Source organism: Chanodichthys erythropterus, chromosome 10, assembly GCF_024489055.1.
Source record: "Chanodichthys erythropterus isolate Z2021 chromosome 10, ASM2448905v1, whole genome shotgun sequence".
Taxonomy (NCBI): domain Eukaryota; kingdom Metazoa; phylum Chordata; class Actinopteri; order Cypriniformes; family Xenocyprididae; genus Chanodichthys; species Chanodichthys erythropterus.
In genome coordinates, this window is record NC_090230.1 from 38991530 (window position 1) to 39008667 (window position 17138).

At 39.9% G+C, this 17138-nt stretch overlaps 1 protein-coding gene across 8 annotated transcripts in view; it reads left to right on the forward strand.

Moving 5' to 3' along the window:
* myo18aa (myosin XVIIIAa) overlaps positions 1-17138 on the forward strand; it is a 56062-nt gene that overhangs the window by 16010 nt on the left and 22914 nt on the right. For 4 of the 8 annotated variants that reach the window (XM_067397672.1, XM_067397673.1, XM_067397666.1 and 1 more), the window contains exons 3-24: positions 2066-2929; positions 3618-3695; positions 4403-4468; positions 5171-5258; positions 5338-5444; positions 5521-5697; positions 5775-5985; positions 7521-7663; positions 7755-7855; positions 8030-8093; positions 8182-8326; positions 8635-8646; positions 8976-9140; positions 9233-9323; positions 9404-9596; positions 10331-10417; positions 11046-11187; positions 11270-11429; positions 12824-13010; positions 13165-13357; positions 13448-13557; positions 16564-16629. In XM_067397672.1, coding sequence (XP_067253773.1) covers positions 2066-2929; positions 3618-3695; positions 4403-4468; positions 5171-5258; positions 5338-5444; positions 5521-5697; positions 5775-5985; positions 7521-7663; positions 7755-7855; positions 8030-8093; positions 8182-8326; positions 8635-8646; positions 8976-9140; positions 9233-9323; positions 9404-9596; positions 10331-10417; positions 11046-11187; positions 11270-11429; positions 12824-13010; positions 13165-13357; positions 13448-13557; positions 16564-16629 — 3450 coding nt within the window. Of the gene's footprint in view, positions 1-839; positions 881-2065; positions 2930-3617; positions 3696-4402; positions 4469-5170; positions 5259-5337; positions 5445-5520; positions 5698-5774; positions 5986-7520; positions 7664-7754; positions 7856-8029; positions 8094-8181; positions 8327-8634; positions 8647-8975; positions 9141-9232; positions 9324-9403; positions 9597-10330; positions 10418-11045; positions 11188-11269; positions 11430-12823; positions 13011-13164; positions 13358-13447; positions 13558-16563; positions 16630-17138 lie in introns of all 8 variants that reach the window. The other 4 variants (XM_067397669.1, XM_067397667.1, XM_067397670.1 and 1 more) reach the window with 4 other exon arrangements.

The window sequence follows — 17138 nt, forward strand, 5'->3', positions numbered from 1 at the left end:
TATATCTTACAGAGCCCCTAAGTGGGACTACAAAAACTATAAGGTGAGAGGAAAAACTATGTCAGTGCTTTTACATTCACTGGCAAAATATTTGTGTTCCCCCAAGAAACTTTGCATTTGCTGGTAAATATTTTACGTTCTCTCTCAAAAGTGTTGTTCTCCCTCAAGAGACTTTGCATTTGCTCAAAAATCCTTTGCATTCTTTGGAGAAAGTATTGCATTCCCCAAGACACTTTGTGAATGCTTGCAAAAGCATTGAAATCTCATATTATTTGCATCACAAAAATTTGCAAATTAATGCTAAAGTTTTAAGAGATAACGCAAAAGTATTTTTTCCTCCCATCTCAAGTTTTTTCCCTATCACCATGCCTTATCTTGTCTTATGTCTCTGCTTATTTTTAACAGTTTGTAATTATTATTGTAATATAATGCAATTTTTTTTGGAATACTAAAAGGGATCTCAGTAAACTTTGAAGGCTGCCACACAATATCTTTCTGAGTTATGATAGTGGAAAAGGAATTATACATTGTATCTCTTTTTTAAGATTTCTTCTTTGTCCACATACAGTAACTTTGTAGTCAGGTGGTTGTTTTTGAGGAATAAGCTGTTCTGTCCTTTCCTAAAGTAAAGACAGACATTAAAATTCATTCTTAAAGAGGGATTTTTCTGTAAGAATGTGTGACCTCACCTCCATCTCTATGAAAATCCAGCTTGCCTAAACTGTAGAACGGGAGAATAGAGAAAGAGCCGGGTCAGAGGTCACATCCAGCACAATGTCTCAGGTCAGAGGGCCTGATTTATGGTTTAAATTTAATATTGTCTCCATTTGCCTCCCTTCAGGTGAAAGATGAAAACGTCCCAGGTGCAAAAGCCTCGAGTGTAAGTGTTTGAGCAGCTGTGTGACACGTATTTCAGATGGGTGTCTGTTCTGAGATCAGATGTGATCACATTTCCCAGCACTTTGCATTTGTTATTGTGGCTGTGGTTCGCTCTAAACCACATTCTGTGTGTTTACTTCACATTATCATCAGGAGGTGCTAAAGATGGGGTTTGTTTGGAAAATGGTGGTCTTTTTCCTTAAGGACAGCTTTTGTGGACTTTGTCTATAATTACCGTATGAAAGCAGTTCATCTGTTTCTTCTCTTCATCCAGATGCTCAAATGTGAAAATTAGCAGGAGTTAAGATAATTATTGCAGGTGGAGATTGTATGTGGATGTTTGCTTGGAACTGTACTGCTGTTATACTCCAGTGGGAGGAGCTTGCTGACATCACACCCTGCCCTTTTTGTACTCCAATCACTGTTGTAGTGGGAGGGGCAGCTGGAGGAAGAAAGAGAGGGACAGTGCATGAGAATGATGCTGAGCTAAGAGTGTGTGTGTGTGTGTGTGTGTGCCTGAAGCAAATGTGTGAGAGGTTTGCAAGTCATCATGGAGGTGCACAGCTGGAAGAGCACCAGCATCATCACCTTCAGGATAGACATGAAGGTCTGTCTCCACATAAGAGCTCATTACTAGTATCTTGTAACTAAATGTGAACTTTAAACTGTCGTTTTATAGTGTGGGGTGATTGTGAGGTCTATGCAATGCTCCAGGTTCTGAATTGTGTATAGTGTGCAAAACAGACTACAAAAAGCCTGTATGGTTGATCCTGTAGAGTTGTGTTTCAGGGCTGTAAGCCAGCGTTGCACAGCAGTGACCTTAATTACGGGGTTTGTCTGTTAACCTGCCTCACTGTGCTGAGAAGACAACTGCAGAGAAGTGCCTGGCCATGTGGAAGAGAGAAAATCAAAGTGTTTTTCAGATTAACTTTCAGTACTTGCTGCTGGGCTGGAGAGCGTGATGACTCTCTGATATTCAGAACGGTACCCATTTCTCATCTTTTGGGAACTCCAGAAGGTTGTTGTTTGTTGAAGTTTACCTAAGTTATTGTGAACCTCGAAATAGTACTGTTGTTGGTTACAAGGAATGTGAACTTTTAACTTTAGTTCTTGCTGCTTGCGGATTATTTCATAGGTGTTTACTTTGTGGTGACGTGTACATGTGTGTTTTGGGTTGTGTGAACAGTCGGACAGCGAGAACAGCATGAGTCAGTCTCAGACAGCGGTAAGTGGCCCAGCCGAGCAACACAGAGGTGAACCGTCAACAGCGGTGAATCCAGAGCGGCCACTAACTGTAGACCAGAGAAGTGGTGGCTCCATGAATGGACGTCATGGCAGCGTGGAGCCGGACACGTCAGCGAGGAGAGGACTGAACTTGGCGCACAAAGGGGGGTCAGAGGAAAAGCCATCGACAGCCACTTCTGTTCCCAAAACAAGCCGTCCCCAGCAAGCCGGCAGCTCTGTGGATGGAGATGCCCTCTCCATTGGGTTGAGCAGCCTAATGGGCCGTGCAAGGACTAAAGAGCATCGCTCCCGCACGAGAGCTGTCGAACGCAAAGAAACACAGGAAGAAAGCAAAGAAAGGATTGGGGAAAGTGAGACGCCTTCAGTGGAACCCCAACCATCCGCCCCTGCAACCAGTCCATCACCTAAAGCTGACCCTCTTGCCCCTCCTGTTGGGTTTTTACCTCCTAAGCCAAATCCTCTTACCTCTCCTGCTGGATTCATTCCAGGCTCCAAACCCAACCCTTTGGCTCCACCTGATGGTTTTATCCCAGCTCCTAAACCAAATCCTTCCACTCAACCTACTCCCAAACCTGATCCTCTGGCACCGCCGGCGGGATTCATCCCGGCTCCTAAATCAAACCCTTCCACTCAAACTCTGCCCAAACCTGATCCTCTGGCACCTCCAGTGGGATTTGTTCCGATCCCAAAGCGGGACCCGTTTGCCCCGGTGGCAGGATTTATCCCCAAGCCCAAAGTTGACCCATTAGCACCCCCCGCAGGCTTTATTCCTGTGCCACGGACTGCTGCTGTGCGAAAGCCGGAGGTACAGACTGCATGTGTTTCTGAATGCTTTTGCAATGCATGTAATTGTTCAGCAAGCCAATGCCGTGAAACACTTCAAGGCTCTCTGCAGAACTAATATCTTGCCAGATCTAATGCTTTTTCTCACCCTTCTGTAAAGACTTTGACTGCTGTCTCACTTTAACTCTCTGAAGTAGATTGCAGCTTTAAATTTGAATTCAGCTGATGCCTGCAAGAATTCAACATGGCAAATGGTGATGCTGGAAGCAACTTTTTTGTGCTTTTTTTCCCCCAAAGCACACTAACTCTTTGAAGAGATCAGACTAACATTGTATTGAAAGTAAAAGTGTGACGTGTCCCATACTCGAGATTTGTGCGGCATTTGCTGCAGCGCCCCAGTAGTGATTTGGGGTTAGGTGCCTTTGCTCAAGGGCACCTTAGTTGTGGATAATGAGAGTGTTTGTTTACTCCCCCCACCTACATTTCCTGCCAGTACTGAGACTCAAACCCGCAACCTTCGGTTTGCAAGTTCGACTCTCTAACCATTAGACCACAACTGCCTATTGGTGACTAACAACTATTGGCACTGATCATGTCAGTTGCAAAGTTGTGATTCCTGATTGTGGCAGTTGCCATCTTGCCAGTTTTTGGCATGATTATAGACCGTCTGCTTGCATACAAGCACACTGATTAGTGTTGTGTCTGTGAAGGTGAAAGGAGTGTCAAAAACTTCTGCGGCTCCTGCTGAAAAACTTCCATCTCAGATTTCTACCGTCGCCAACCAACAGGTGTGTGTCTCGCAACTGCCAAGATCTTTGTATAATACATTGGTGTTCAGCAGTGAGTGTTGTGTGTTGCCTGAAGAGGATATGCATTCTACATCATTATTGTTTATGTCCCACTGCTGATTTTCAGATTTGACTGCTTTTAACAATTGTTTACAGTCACACTATTGTGTCAGACTTAGTCTGGCAGTGAACTTGGTATAAGCAGGCCTATAGGTTTCAATGTTAGTATAATTTTATTTAATCTAAAGCAGATGAAAATTACAGGTGTTTTGATAATAATCACCTTAATCAGGGCCACTCAGGCTCTTCACTGATCCTATTTGATTCCATCTGTAGGGATCTCCATCCCAGAGAAACACAAACATCTGGAGCAGAACATTACTGCAGAATCACCTCCTGTAACCTTTCTTTCTTTCTTTCTTTCTTTCTTTCTTTCTTTCTTTCTTTCTTTCTTTCTTTCTTTCTTTCTTTCTTTCTTTCTTTCTTTCTTTCTTTCTTTCTTTCTTTCTTTCTTTCTTTCTTTCTTTCTTTCAAGACCTGTTGATTTCTCTTCAGTTCACAAAAATATGGGGGTTTGAGTAATATTCTAGTAAAATTTAAATCATATAAGGTGCAATATTACCTGCCTCTTTCCCTGTTGTTTATTCATCTTTTGAGGATTTGTGTGTTATGACTTTTGATCTCTTGGTTTTCCCGGCCCTTTGCAGGCCAAGGCAGCTGAGGACCCTGTGGCTATCCTGCAGGCTGCACATGAAGCTGCCTGTCTGTCTAAGGTCTGGCCACTGCATTGCCTGTGTGAAATTCTGCTTATGTGTACAGCTTAATAGAGTCTCATAGTGCGATTAGAGGAATCTCATCACCTCAGAGCTCTTGGTTGAACCGAAGCATGTTTCCCATTCAAATTTCATTTTAATTCTGTTAATTTGCTGATACTGTGTGATAAAGTTTTCTTTTTGGTGTGTGAAGAGGGCTTTTTATATTTTATATTTCTGTATGTAATGGGTGGAGTTTGACCTCATCCAGCTCCACCTCTGTCGACCAAATGGGTGGAGTTATGTTTAGCGATAGGGTTATGGGTGTGGTTTGGCCGTCTAGCTCCACCCATTATGTCCAGTGTGTGTGTGTGGGGGGGGGGGGGGGGGCTGGATGTCTAACTCTACCCACTGGCTCTGCGATGAGCAGCCTCTCTATAGACTTAGAGACGTGTTTGTCTCCCTCTATTATGCACATCTCCAGCAGTTTTCTTGTGTGCAGATGCTTCACTATATTATATACAGATGCTTCACTACATATATACTTAATTTATAGTCTCAGATTTTTGCTTGCAGTGTTCACTTTCTAAAGTCATAAGTATACAACAGACTGAAAAGCTGAACTGGCTTACAATCAATCAACCACAGTGTTACTTGACATCTGTAGTGTTTCACACTCTGTGACTGGTGTGTGTGCTATGACTATCTCACTCTCCTCTGCAGGTGAAGACAGAGGAGCAGCTTGCTGCGGAGAAGGCTTGGTACAACACTGAGAAAGTCTGGCTTGTCCATAAAGATGGCTTTTCATTGGGTTAGTGAAGTCATAGAGTTCATTAAACACTCGTATTATGATCTGAATCCAGTAACAAATGTTCATTTTGTCTGGATAGCTACACAGCTCAAGACGGAGGTGGGCTCCCTCCCAGAGGGAAAGGTGAAGGTCAGACTGGAGCATGATGGGACGTTATTGGAAGTGGATGAGGATGACGTGGAGAAGGTGAGCGGAATAACTAACCACATGGATGTAACCGATGCGAAACACAAGCCTGTTTAAATATTCTTATGTATCTCAGGCGAATCCTCTATCATATGATCGAGTGGAGGATCTCTCATCTCTTCTGTACCTCAATGAGTCTAGCATTCTTCACACCTTGCGTCAGCGCTATGGTGGAAACCTCATTCACAGCTATGCTGGGCCACACCTGCTGGTGATCAATCCTCTCAGCACCCCTGCCATGTACTCAGAGAAGGTATGAACTTCACAAAAACTCTTATTAATCTCAGTTGTGGTCAAAAGAGATGAAGTGACATGGTCTCTCTATATCAGGTGATGCAGATGTTTAAGGGCTGCCGGAGGGAGGAAACAGCCCCTCACATCTTTGCTGTTGCGCAGTCGGCATATCATCAGCTGCTGACAACACGTCAGGATCAGACCATTGCGCTACTGGGCAGGAGCGGCAGCGGAAAGACCACCAGCTGCCAGCACCTGCTGCAGTACCTGGTCACCATCGCAGCCGGCAGTGGAAAGGTGTACTCGGGTGAGGAAGAAGATGAGGATATCAAAAAGCTTTCAAAACTGTCTTGAATTGTGTTATAGTGCCAATAGCCTCGTGGGCAGCACGCCGACATATAGCGCATTTGCGCTTTGGGTGTCCCGTGTTCGAGTCCTGACTCAAGGACTTTTCCTGATGCCGTCCCCCTTCTCTCTCAAACTTCGATTCTTGTCAACTTACTGTCCTGTCACAAAAACGGCAAAAAAAGTGTTAGAATTGTGTGATATAAACTCGCAATTTCAAGAAAATGTCAGACTTGAGACCTGATTTTTTTCCCTTAGAATATGACTTACTCGCAGTTGAGAGTTTGTCTCACAATTTTGAGAAAAAAGTCAGAATTGTGGGCTATAAACTCTTAATTGCAAGAAAAAAGTCAAAATTGCAAGTTTATATCATGTAATTCTGATATGAAGCAAAAAAAAAGTAAAAATTGCGAGATTAAATGTATTAAAAGATTAAAAGTATTGCAATTACCTTTTTACTTTTTTATTCTATGGTGGAAACAAGCTTCCATATTAAACTATATATTAACTATAATAAAATATAAATAAATAAAAAAACAATACATTTTAGTTTTAGTAATTTGTGTACTTCAATTTATTTTTTTATTTTATTCCAGCTTTATTTCAATTACTAAAAGCAATTTTTAATAGTTTTACTTTTGGTTAAAGGGTTAGTTCACCCAAAAATGAAAATTCTGCAATTATTACCATTCAACACCCGTAAGACCTTTGTTAATCTTCAGAACACAAATTAAGATATTTTAGTTGAAATCCGATGGCTCCATGAGGCCTTCATAGGGAGCAATGGACACTTCCTCTCTCAAGATCCATTAATGTACTAAAAACATATTTAAATCAGTTCATGTGCGTACAGTGGCTCAATATTAATATTATAAAGTGATGAGAATATTTTTGGTGTGCCAAAAAAATGAAATAACGACTTATAAAGTGATGGCCGATTTCAAAACATTGCTTCAGGAAGCGTCGGAGCACACTTTCTCTACTGTTCGGAGCGCCAAAGTCGCGTGATTTCAGCCGTTGGCAGTTTGACACGCGATCTGAATCATGATTCGACACACTGATTCATTTATGCTCCGATGCTTCATGAGGCAGTTTTTTGAAATCGGCCATCACTTTATAAGTCATTATTTTTATTTTTATTTTTTTTTGCACACCAAAAATATTCTCAGCGCTTTATAATATTAATATTATAACATGAACTGATTTAAATATGTTTTTAGTACCTTTATGGATCTTGAGAGAGAAAATGTCATTGCTCCCTATGCAGGCCTCACTGAGCCATCGGATTTCAACTAAAATATCTTAATTTGTGTTAACAAAGGTCTTGCAGGTATGGAATGGCATGAGGGTGAGTAATAAATGACATTATCTTCATTTTTGGGTGAACTAACCCTTTAACAATATCAAAAAACTTGTGAGTTTTCAGCTGTTACAAAGGGAAATAAAGATAAATTCTATGATTTTTATCGAGCATTATGAACTGTGCCCTCCCCACAGCTGAGAAATGGCAGGCGGTCTATTCGGTTCTAGAGGCTTTTGGGAACTGCAGTACAGCTATGAATGGGAACGCCAGTCGCTTCTCACACATAGTCTCTCTTGACTTCGACCAGGCCGGACAGGTGGCCTCTGCATCCATTCAGGTAGGGTACAGCGAGAGGATGATTATTCGTAATTTCTAAAGACGCTGGAGGATTTATCTTTGATTTGCTTTACTGTATGTCTCAAATACAGACCATGTTGCTGGAAAAGTTCAGAGTGACCAGACGACCAGAAGCAGAATCAAGCTTCAATGTGTTTTACTATCTGATGGCTGGAGCAGATGCATCTCTAAAGTGAGCACAAAAAGTCAAAAACACAAAAAGTCTGCATATTTATTGCATAAATCAATCCAGCCATCTTTAACATACCATATTCTGGCACAATAAATAGTAAAGATTAGTGTGAAAACTGAGATTCATCCATAGCTGGAACATTTGTAGATTAAAGCTAAACTTTGTGCCTTTCAGGACTGAACTTCATTTCAATCACTTTGCTGAGAACAACGCGTTCGGTCTCTTCCCTCACTCGAAGGTAAGAAATGCAATCATAAGGCCGAGCTAGACACACACTTTATCTCTTTTATCTGTACACATTGTATCATATTTCATCTTTTCTGTAGCCTGAGGACAAGCAGAAAGCCACTCAGCAGTTCACTAAGCTGCAGGCTGCCATGAAAGTCCTGGGCATCTCTGTGGAAGAACAGAAAACAGTGTGGCTGATTTTAGGGGCCATATACCATCTCGGTGCCTCTGGGGCAACCAAAGGTAAAGCTACCAGCTCCTCCAGTGTCTAAACCAACGCTAATATCTGAAAGCATGAGAATACAGTAGAATACAGCATGCCTGAATGTACAGAGTGTATTCTAACATCTGTCCACTAAGAGTCAGTAGAGTCTTTTCAGTCTTGTGACTAAGAAAATATTTCACACTTTAGACTTGTCTGTGCGTTTGATGTCTACAAACATTTGCCAGTCATCATCATTGTGTACAACAGTTTGTGTATTATTCGTTGTAAATAATCATGTGTTTTTATTGCATATTGATGTTGCATGCTGCCCCCCATCATAACACAGAAACCGATGCAGGTAAATGCAAGTCGCTCTCTGTTTCTGTTTTTAAACTGAAGGCTGGTGGTTTTATTATTTTTATTTTATTTATTTAGCATCTCATCTTAATAGAACTGTGCCCATCTTTCATCTGCCCATGTGCTTGTTTCTGCTCTCTGATGTCGAACGCCAGAATGAAAATGTTTGTTCTCTTTGATCATCAATCCAGGAGATGAAAGTTTCTCCTTGCTCTTTGGACACTTGACCAAAAAGCTTTCACAGTAGCTGAAAAATCTTTTGTAGTTCGAGATAATGTGGAAGATGTTTAATTGTTTTTCTTTTACAAATGTGGCTTTCTGACCCCTCAGCGGGCCGAAAGCAGTTTGCCAGACACGAGTGGGCACAAAAAGCAGCGTATCTCTTGGGCTGCACCCTGGAAGAGTTGTCATCTGCCATCTTTAAACCGCAGGGAAAGGGCACCCTGCCCCGTTCAGCAAGCGTCCGGCAGAGTACAGATGATACGGATGGCTCGGGTATCTTTTTTTTGTTAACATTTTTAAGTATGTCATGAAAGTTTCCCTGTTTTATGTTTGAAAAAGTTTTTTTGTGTGTGTGTGCGTTTCAGTGTCTAAAGCAACAGCAGCTGAGTGTTTGGAGACCATGGCATCTGGTTTATACAATGAGCTTTTTACGCTCATCGTCTCTCTTATTAACAGGTAATCAGTGATAACCTAGTGCAGTATGAACCTATTTAGTAGCATAAGAGATGCTTTCAGATGTCTTTTTCTACTTTCAGAGCGCTGAAGTCCAGTCAGCATTCCCTCTGTTCTTTGCTGATTGTGGACACACCGGGGTTCCAAAACCCTCGTCAGGTGAAGAATCAGCGCGGTGCCACGTTTGACGAGCTTTGCCATAATTACGCTCAGGAACGTCTACAGATGCTTTTTCAGGAGCGAACATTCGTAAGGGAACTGGAGCGTTACAAAGAGGTGTGAAAGAACACATAATCTTGAGCCAATAACAAGTCTCTCAGCTCAGTTTGACACAAAATCTCATGACACTTGACTTCCAATAGCTTTAAATTTATATGGCTGTTAATATACTACAACTTCAATTTATATTTTACTTTTTTTTTAATGTAATTTATTCCTGTGATGACAAAGCTTAATTTTTAGCATCATTACTCCAGTCTTCAGTGTCACATGATCCTTCAGAAATCATTCTAATTTGCTGATTTAGTGCTCAAGATACATTTCTTATTATCATCAATGTTGAAAAAAGTTATGCTGCTTTATATGTTTGTGGAAACCCTGATAGATTATTTCAGGATTCTTTGATAAATAGAACATTCAACAGAACAGTTTATATATGAAATAGAATTGTTTTTTTTTGTAAGATTTTACTGCCATTTTTGATAAATTAAAAGCATTCTTAATGAATAAAAGCATTAATTTATTTAACAAAAAAATCTTACTGATCCCAGACTTTTGAACAGTAGTGTATATTGATTTCCAAGGCCACTTTTTGCAATGTCTAGTCAATGTTTATTCATCTTCCACAGTAATATAACGTCATATTATTTTCATTTTTCACCACAAAAAATGGCATATGGAGTTATTTGCAGTTTAATTAGTTTCATTAATTTGCATGTCATATAATTAAGGCAAAGCATTTTTAGTCAATGTCCATCCAAATATCTGTGTCCATCTCTGTGTTTCCATAGGAAAATATCGAGATCACACTGGATGACCTAGAGCCCAGCCCTTCTCGCTCAGTGGCTGTGATAGATCAGTCCTCCAGTCAGGCCCTGGTGAGACACATTTCCTGAACGAGTCAAAACTGCCAATTATTCACCTGATGTTTAAAGTTTGTGTGATTTATATCAAAAAGAGCTCTGTGGATAAGTATTTAAAGGGTTAGTTCACCCAAAAATGAAATTTCTGTCATTAATTACTCACCCTCATGTCGTTCCAAATCCGTAAGACCTTCGTTCATCTTCTGAACACAAATGAAGATATTTTTGATGAAATCTCTCATATAAAGCAACGTAATTACCTTCATTAAAGGTCCAGAAAAGTAGTAAAGACATCATTAAAATGATATGAATGACATGAGGGTGAGTAATTAATGACAGAAATTTCATTTTTTGGTGGACTAACCCTTTAATATTACTTCCATCTCTGCGTTTGTGTTTAATCAAAAACATCTAGATTTTGAAGATTGAGACTAGAAATGACTGGCTGTTAATGCAGGGTAAATGTAATCCTATATTAAATGTAATTGTTTGGCCAGTCATGGCGATATACCGCAGTCATTTTTAACAGTATTTATAAATACAAGAACAGAAGAGCTCAATGAGAGATTTCTGAAGGAAAAGTGTGCGTAGAAAAGAAACGATTGTGATTATTTGATAGTGGATGTTCATGTTTGTGTTTCAGGTACGCACTCTGTCCCGTACAGATGAGGCCAGAGGTCTGTTCTGGCTGATGGAGGAGGAGGTTTTGCAGCCGGGAGGGTCCGAGGAAACACTCCTGCAACGACTCTTCAGTTACTACGGCCCTGTGGAGGGAGAGAGCACAGGTCACACTCACAAACATGCACAAATACAAACTCACACACTTACATTCTGCCCTGGATCAATTTATGTATTGTTTTTCTGCAGGTCACACAGTGGTGCTTAAAAGTGAAAGTGCACATCACTTCCTGCTCGGCCACAGTCATGGGACAGATTGGGTGGAATATGACACACGTGGTTGGCTGAATCTAGCCAGGCTAAATCCCACCCCACAGAATGCAGCCAATCTGCTGCAGAACTCCCAGAAGTAAGACCTGCCTTCAACCCTTTGTACTTGTTATTTCAGTAAATCAGTCAAAAAACTAATTATACTGTTTAAAATGTACCTATTATGCTTTTTTTTAATTTTACCTTTCCTTTTTTGTGTAATATAGTTGTTGTGCATGTAAACAATCTGCAAAGTTACAAAGCACACTCCATGACTTCAACAGAAAACACCTGCCTTAAAGGGTTAGTTCACCCAAAAATGAAAATTATCCCATAATTTACTCAACCTCAAGCCATCCTAGGTGTATATGACTTTCATTTTTCAGCCAAACACAATTGGAGTTAAAAAATATCCTGGTTTTCCTAGCTTTATAATGGTAGTGAATGGTACCCTAGATTTTGAAGCCCAAAAAGCACATCCATCCATCATAAAAGTAATCCATACACCTCCAGTAGATTAATAAATGCCTTCTGAAGCGAAGGGATGAGTTTTTGTAAGAAAAATATCCATAATTAAAACTTTGTAAACTATATACAGTGATTATAGTTTATACAATTATAAATATGGACATTTTTCTTACAAAAACGCATCACTTTGCAAGGCATTGATTAACCCACTGGGAGTCGAATGGATTACGTTTAAGATGGATGGATGCGCTTTTTGGAACTTCAAAAACTCGGTGCCATTCAATCCCATTACAAAGCTGGGAAGAACCAGAATATTTTCTAATATAACACCGATTGTGTTGGGCTGAAAGAAGATAGTCATATACACCTAGGATGGCTTGAGGCTGAGTAGATTTTTGGGTGAACTAACCCTTTAAAAGCCTTGTTTGTATTCCTGCCATTATTTCCGTGATGTACCTATATCACCGTGTAAGGCATTTGCATAATCCCTGCCTGCTGGCTATTTTGTCTTGCCCTTAAACAAAGGTAGTTATAAGGCCAGGAAGAGTTTATCACTCTTGTATGTTGAAGAAATGCTGTTTTTTTCATAGTAAGGAGGAAATCATGATTACATGGCCTTCCAAAGGCAGTGGAACTGAAGAGCCAGTGATTAAAATCTATTTCTAACACTATTCCTCAGCAGTACAACTACAACCTTTTGCTGTGTTCTCAATAACTTTTTGGATAATGAGCCGTGACTTGAACTCAGGTCACCTGAAGCGTAACCGCGCTATATGTTGGAGCACTGCCCACGAGGCCATCAGCTCCGACTGCAAGGCAGTTTTTAAAGAAAGCAAAACTAAAACAGAGCGTTCAGACAGAGGGTGAAAACAGTGCTGCAAAAAAAATGCATTTTTTTGAACATTAAGTCATGTAAACGAGTTCAAGTAGACCTCCTAAACAAAATTATGAACCTGTATTTGAGTATAATAGAAAATATGCTTTAAAATATGTTTTTGATTCAAGAACAAACTGCCTTTCCTACAGAAAGAGCATTAGTGGGATGTTTGTGGGCCGCTCCAGCAGTGCTGCAGTTCTAACCGGCTCAATCGCTGGACTGGAGGGCGTTTCTCAGCTCGCCCTGCGTCGGGCCACCAGCATGAGGAAAACCTTCACCACAGGCATGGCAGCGGTCAAGAAGAAATCTCTCCTACTTCAGATTAAACTCCAAGTGGTGAGTTTTCAAGAGGGTCCTACACAGAATAGTAGTTGTTGGACGTTTCTTCTAAAATCTAAAATCTCTGGTTTAATGTCAACTTTCCATCATGGAATTGTTTAAATTCCCCATTTATTCCAAGAAATGGCTAAAACTACACACTTTCTATCAGGATGCACTGTTGGACACCGTCCGCAGATCCAGGGTTCACTTTGTCCACTGTCTGTTACCCCGAGCGGAAGTTCTGAGGGCCGCAGGGTCAGAGGAGAGTTGCGACACTGGACTCATGCAGATGGATGTGGCTTTGCTCAGGGCCCAGATCCGTGGCTTCAAACTGCTGGACAGTTTGAGGATTTACAGACAAGGTGAGAAGAGAGATTGAAAAATCCAATCAAATAGATAAAAATGAAATCCTCTCTGTTATTTCCTGCTGAATATCTGCATGCTTTGTGCAGGTTACCCTGACCACATGGTCTTCTCTGAGTTCAGAAGACGCTTTGACGTTTTGGCCCCTCACCTGACCAAGAAACTGGGCCGAAACTACATTGTGAAGGATGAGAAACGAGTGAGTAGCTATTTAAGAGAATAATGTGCAAGGAAATGATAGTACAAAAGCTTTACAATTCACCAAAATGAAGTTTTGGGCTCCTCTCGCTCTTTTGTTTCGTGAGTCTGAGAGAGAAATGAACTCTGGGTAATCAGGGTTATTGTGACAGCTTAATCAAGAAACTCCAGCTGGGTCTCTGACTTGAATCAATACGCAGAGCAGACAGGAAAAATGTAGTAATTGCTCTGGGCTTTAGTGCTTACTAAATGCCCAAATGTACTGTAATTATCAGCCAGAAAAATGTCTCTGTCCAGGGGCCTCGTAATCTCGTTTTGGCCCTGTGATTAGCCAACGGGAAAGGAGAGTTTTATACAAAACCTTTGCACTGTGGTGCTGGGCATGTAAACGGCAGGCCGGGTCCAGAATTAACATTCGCCAAGTGCCAAATGGGCTTTGCAAAGTAAAAAAAAAATGATTCATGAGTTGAATGGAAAGTTCATTAGGAAATGCAGCATAATGCATAGTTAAAAAATGACAACCTGAATTTCACTGATGCAAATGACATGAATATTCAAATCAAACTATTGAAACATGTTCTAACAACTTTTTCCTTAGTGGAAAATTTGTAACATAGAAAGTTGCAATTACAATAAAGTCGCAATATAAAATTATAATTATGAAAAAATGTCGCAATTATGAAATCATTTGGTGAAATATAAAATCATACTGTGAAATATAAAGTCATATATAACATCATATATTTATTTATTTATTTTTATTTATTTGTTTAGTTAACAGGGACAAGGCTATTTTTTATCTGTAGTCCCTGGACAGAATGTTACAAGTCACCCTAGAAAGAAATATGTGGTTAAAATACATAACACACTACATAAAAACCATCTCTCAATATATAGTATTATATAGTCACAATTGTGAGATACTGAATAAAGTTATATTGTGATACCTAAGGTCATATTGGGGGAAATAACATCAAATTGTGAGATCTAGTCACAATTGTGAGAAATGAATTCACAGTCATGAGAAATTTAAGTCTCAATTACGAAAAAATGAAGTTGCAATTACGAGAAATGAAGTCTCAATTACAAGCAATGAAGTCTCAATTACGAAAAAATGAAGTCACAATTACGAGAAATGAAGTCACAATTACGAGAAATGAAGTCACAATTACGAGAGATGAAGTCGCAATTACGAGAAATGAAGTCTCAATTACGAGAAATGAAGTCTCAATTACAAGCAATGAAGTAGCAATTACGAAAAAATGAAGTCACAATTACGAGAAATGAAGTCACAATTACGAGAAATGAAGTCACAATTACGAGAAATGAAGTCTCAATTACGAGAAATGAAGTCTCAATTACGAGAAATGAAGTCTCAATTACAAGCAATGAAGTAGCAATTACGAAAAAATGAAGTCACAATTACGAGAAATGAAGTCACAATTACGAGAAATGAAGTCACAATTACGAGAAATGAAGTCTCAATTACGAGAAATGAAGTCTCAATTACGAGAAATGAAGTCTCAATTACAAGCAATGAAGTAGCAATTACGAAAAAATGAAGTCACAATTACGAGAAATGAAGTCACAATTACGAGAAATGAAGTCACAATTACGAGAAATGAAGTCTCAATTACGAGAAATGAAGTCTCAATTACGAGAAATGAAGTCGCAATTACGAGAAATGAAGTCTCAATTACGAGAAATGAAGTCTCAATTACGAGAAATGAAGTCTCAATTACAAGCAATGAAGTAGCAATTACAGAAAAATGAAGTCGCAATTACGAGAAATGAAGTCGCAATTACGAGAAATGAAGTCGCAATTACGAGAAATGAAGTCGCAATTACGAGAAATGAAGTCGCAATTGTGAGAAATGAAGTCTTAATCATGAGAAATGAAGTCTAAATTACGAGAAATGAAGTCACAATTACGAGAAGTCGCAATTACATGAAATGAAGTCGCAATTACATGAAATGAAGTCGCAATTACATGAAATGAAGTCGCAATTACATGAAATGAAGTCGCAATTACATGAAATGAAGTCGCAATTACATGAAATGAAGTCGCAATCACAAGAAACAGTCGCAATCACGAGAAATGAAGTCGCAATTACGAGAAATGAAGTCTTAATTACGAGAAATTAAGTCTTAATTATGAGAAATTGTCTCAATTATGAGAAATTAAGTTGCAATTGTGAGGAAAAAAGTCATATTGTGAGATATAACATGGTATATTAAGATAAACTATTTTGACAATATTGATCTATAAAGTCACAATTATCAGAAATTTAGTCGCAATTGTGAGATACAGTCATATTGTGAAATATGAAGTCATTCTGTGAGATATACAGTTTAGTTTTTTAGTCTAAGGCAGAAACAAGTGTGTGTTCTAGACTTGTACAAACGTGTGCTGTAAAGAATGAACAGCTAAATAATCGCATTGTCATGGAGGCTAAATATATTTTTTGCAAAAAACAAAACAAAAAAAACAAAAGTTTAATGTTGAAATATTAATAACACCTGCTTTTAGAGTTAAAAAAAAAAGAAAAAAAGAGAGAGTACAGAGAGATGCCCAACCTCTTTTAGTAACACAGCAGAGAAGGTCAGTGGTGTTTCTCAGAGAAAGTACAAACGATGCAAAATTGGAGATCTAGAGAGACACAACGAGAAAGAAAAAGACACAGGGAGGTAGAACCGTGTCTCAGAGGAGAGTCTTTTTGTAAACCAATTCAAACAATGGCCCTTTAGTTGTCAGGGGCCAGAGCCCCCTTTAGTGCTGTAATCTAGATGGGCCCTTTCAGATGGATCGAGTTCTCAAGACCTTTCCGCATGAGAGAGACAGTGTCAGTGTCACGGTGAGGGCTGATGGTCGTCTGGACAGTTTGGGGACTGTATGGAAGAGAATAACCAGTGAGAGTGTGTCCTGTAGGCCTACACAGGGGTCAGCAGTTTTTTTGTAATGTACACTGTGTGAACTAGATATGACACAGTGTGTGTGTCGTTGCAGGCAGTAGAGGAGCTCTTGGAGTCATTGGAATTGGAGAAGAGCAGCTATCACATGGGTCTGAGCAGGGTGAGTACACACAAACACACACACACATTTCTGTTCAATTCATCACTTTAGAAGCATCAAAGGATGCAGGTGAGTCAAATTTTGAATCATAAGTGACGTGTGATATTATGACTGTGTGTGGGTTTTTTTTTTTCCACTACTGCGTAGTCCGTTGGCTGGACGCAAGAAACTCTCGTCTCAGCATGAGCTGCTTTGTTTGTTTGTGTCTTTCCTAGTTCTTCATGCCATCCTAATCAGTGTGAACAGACGCTGGCGCTCAACAGTTTAATCCCATCAGCTGGAAAATCACAGCAAGCCAAAAAGACCCCTGAAAAAAACCCAAAAAGCAGTGTCGTGTGTAAACAAGCCCCGCCTGGCGCGTTCCCAGAAGAATGGAGATTTATTGGACCGTATTATAAGTTGGAATAGTTAGTCATTATTTTGTGGCAGCTGCAATTGGCGTAAAGGTTTGCGAAGGCTGAACTGCGCTCAGAAATAGATTACAATGTCAGGGGCCCTTCACGAAGGAT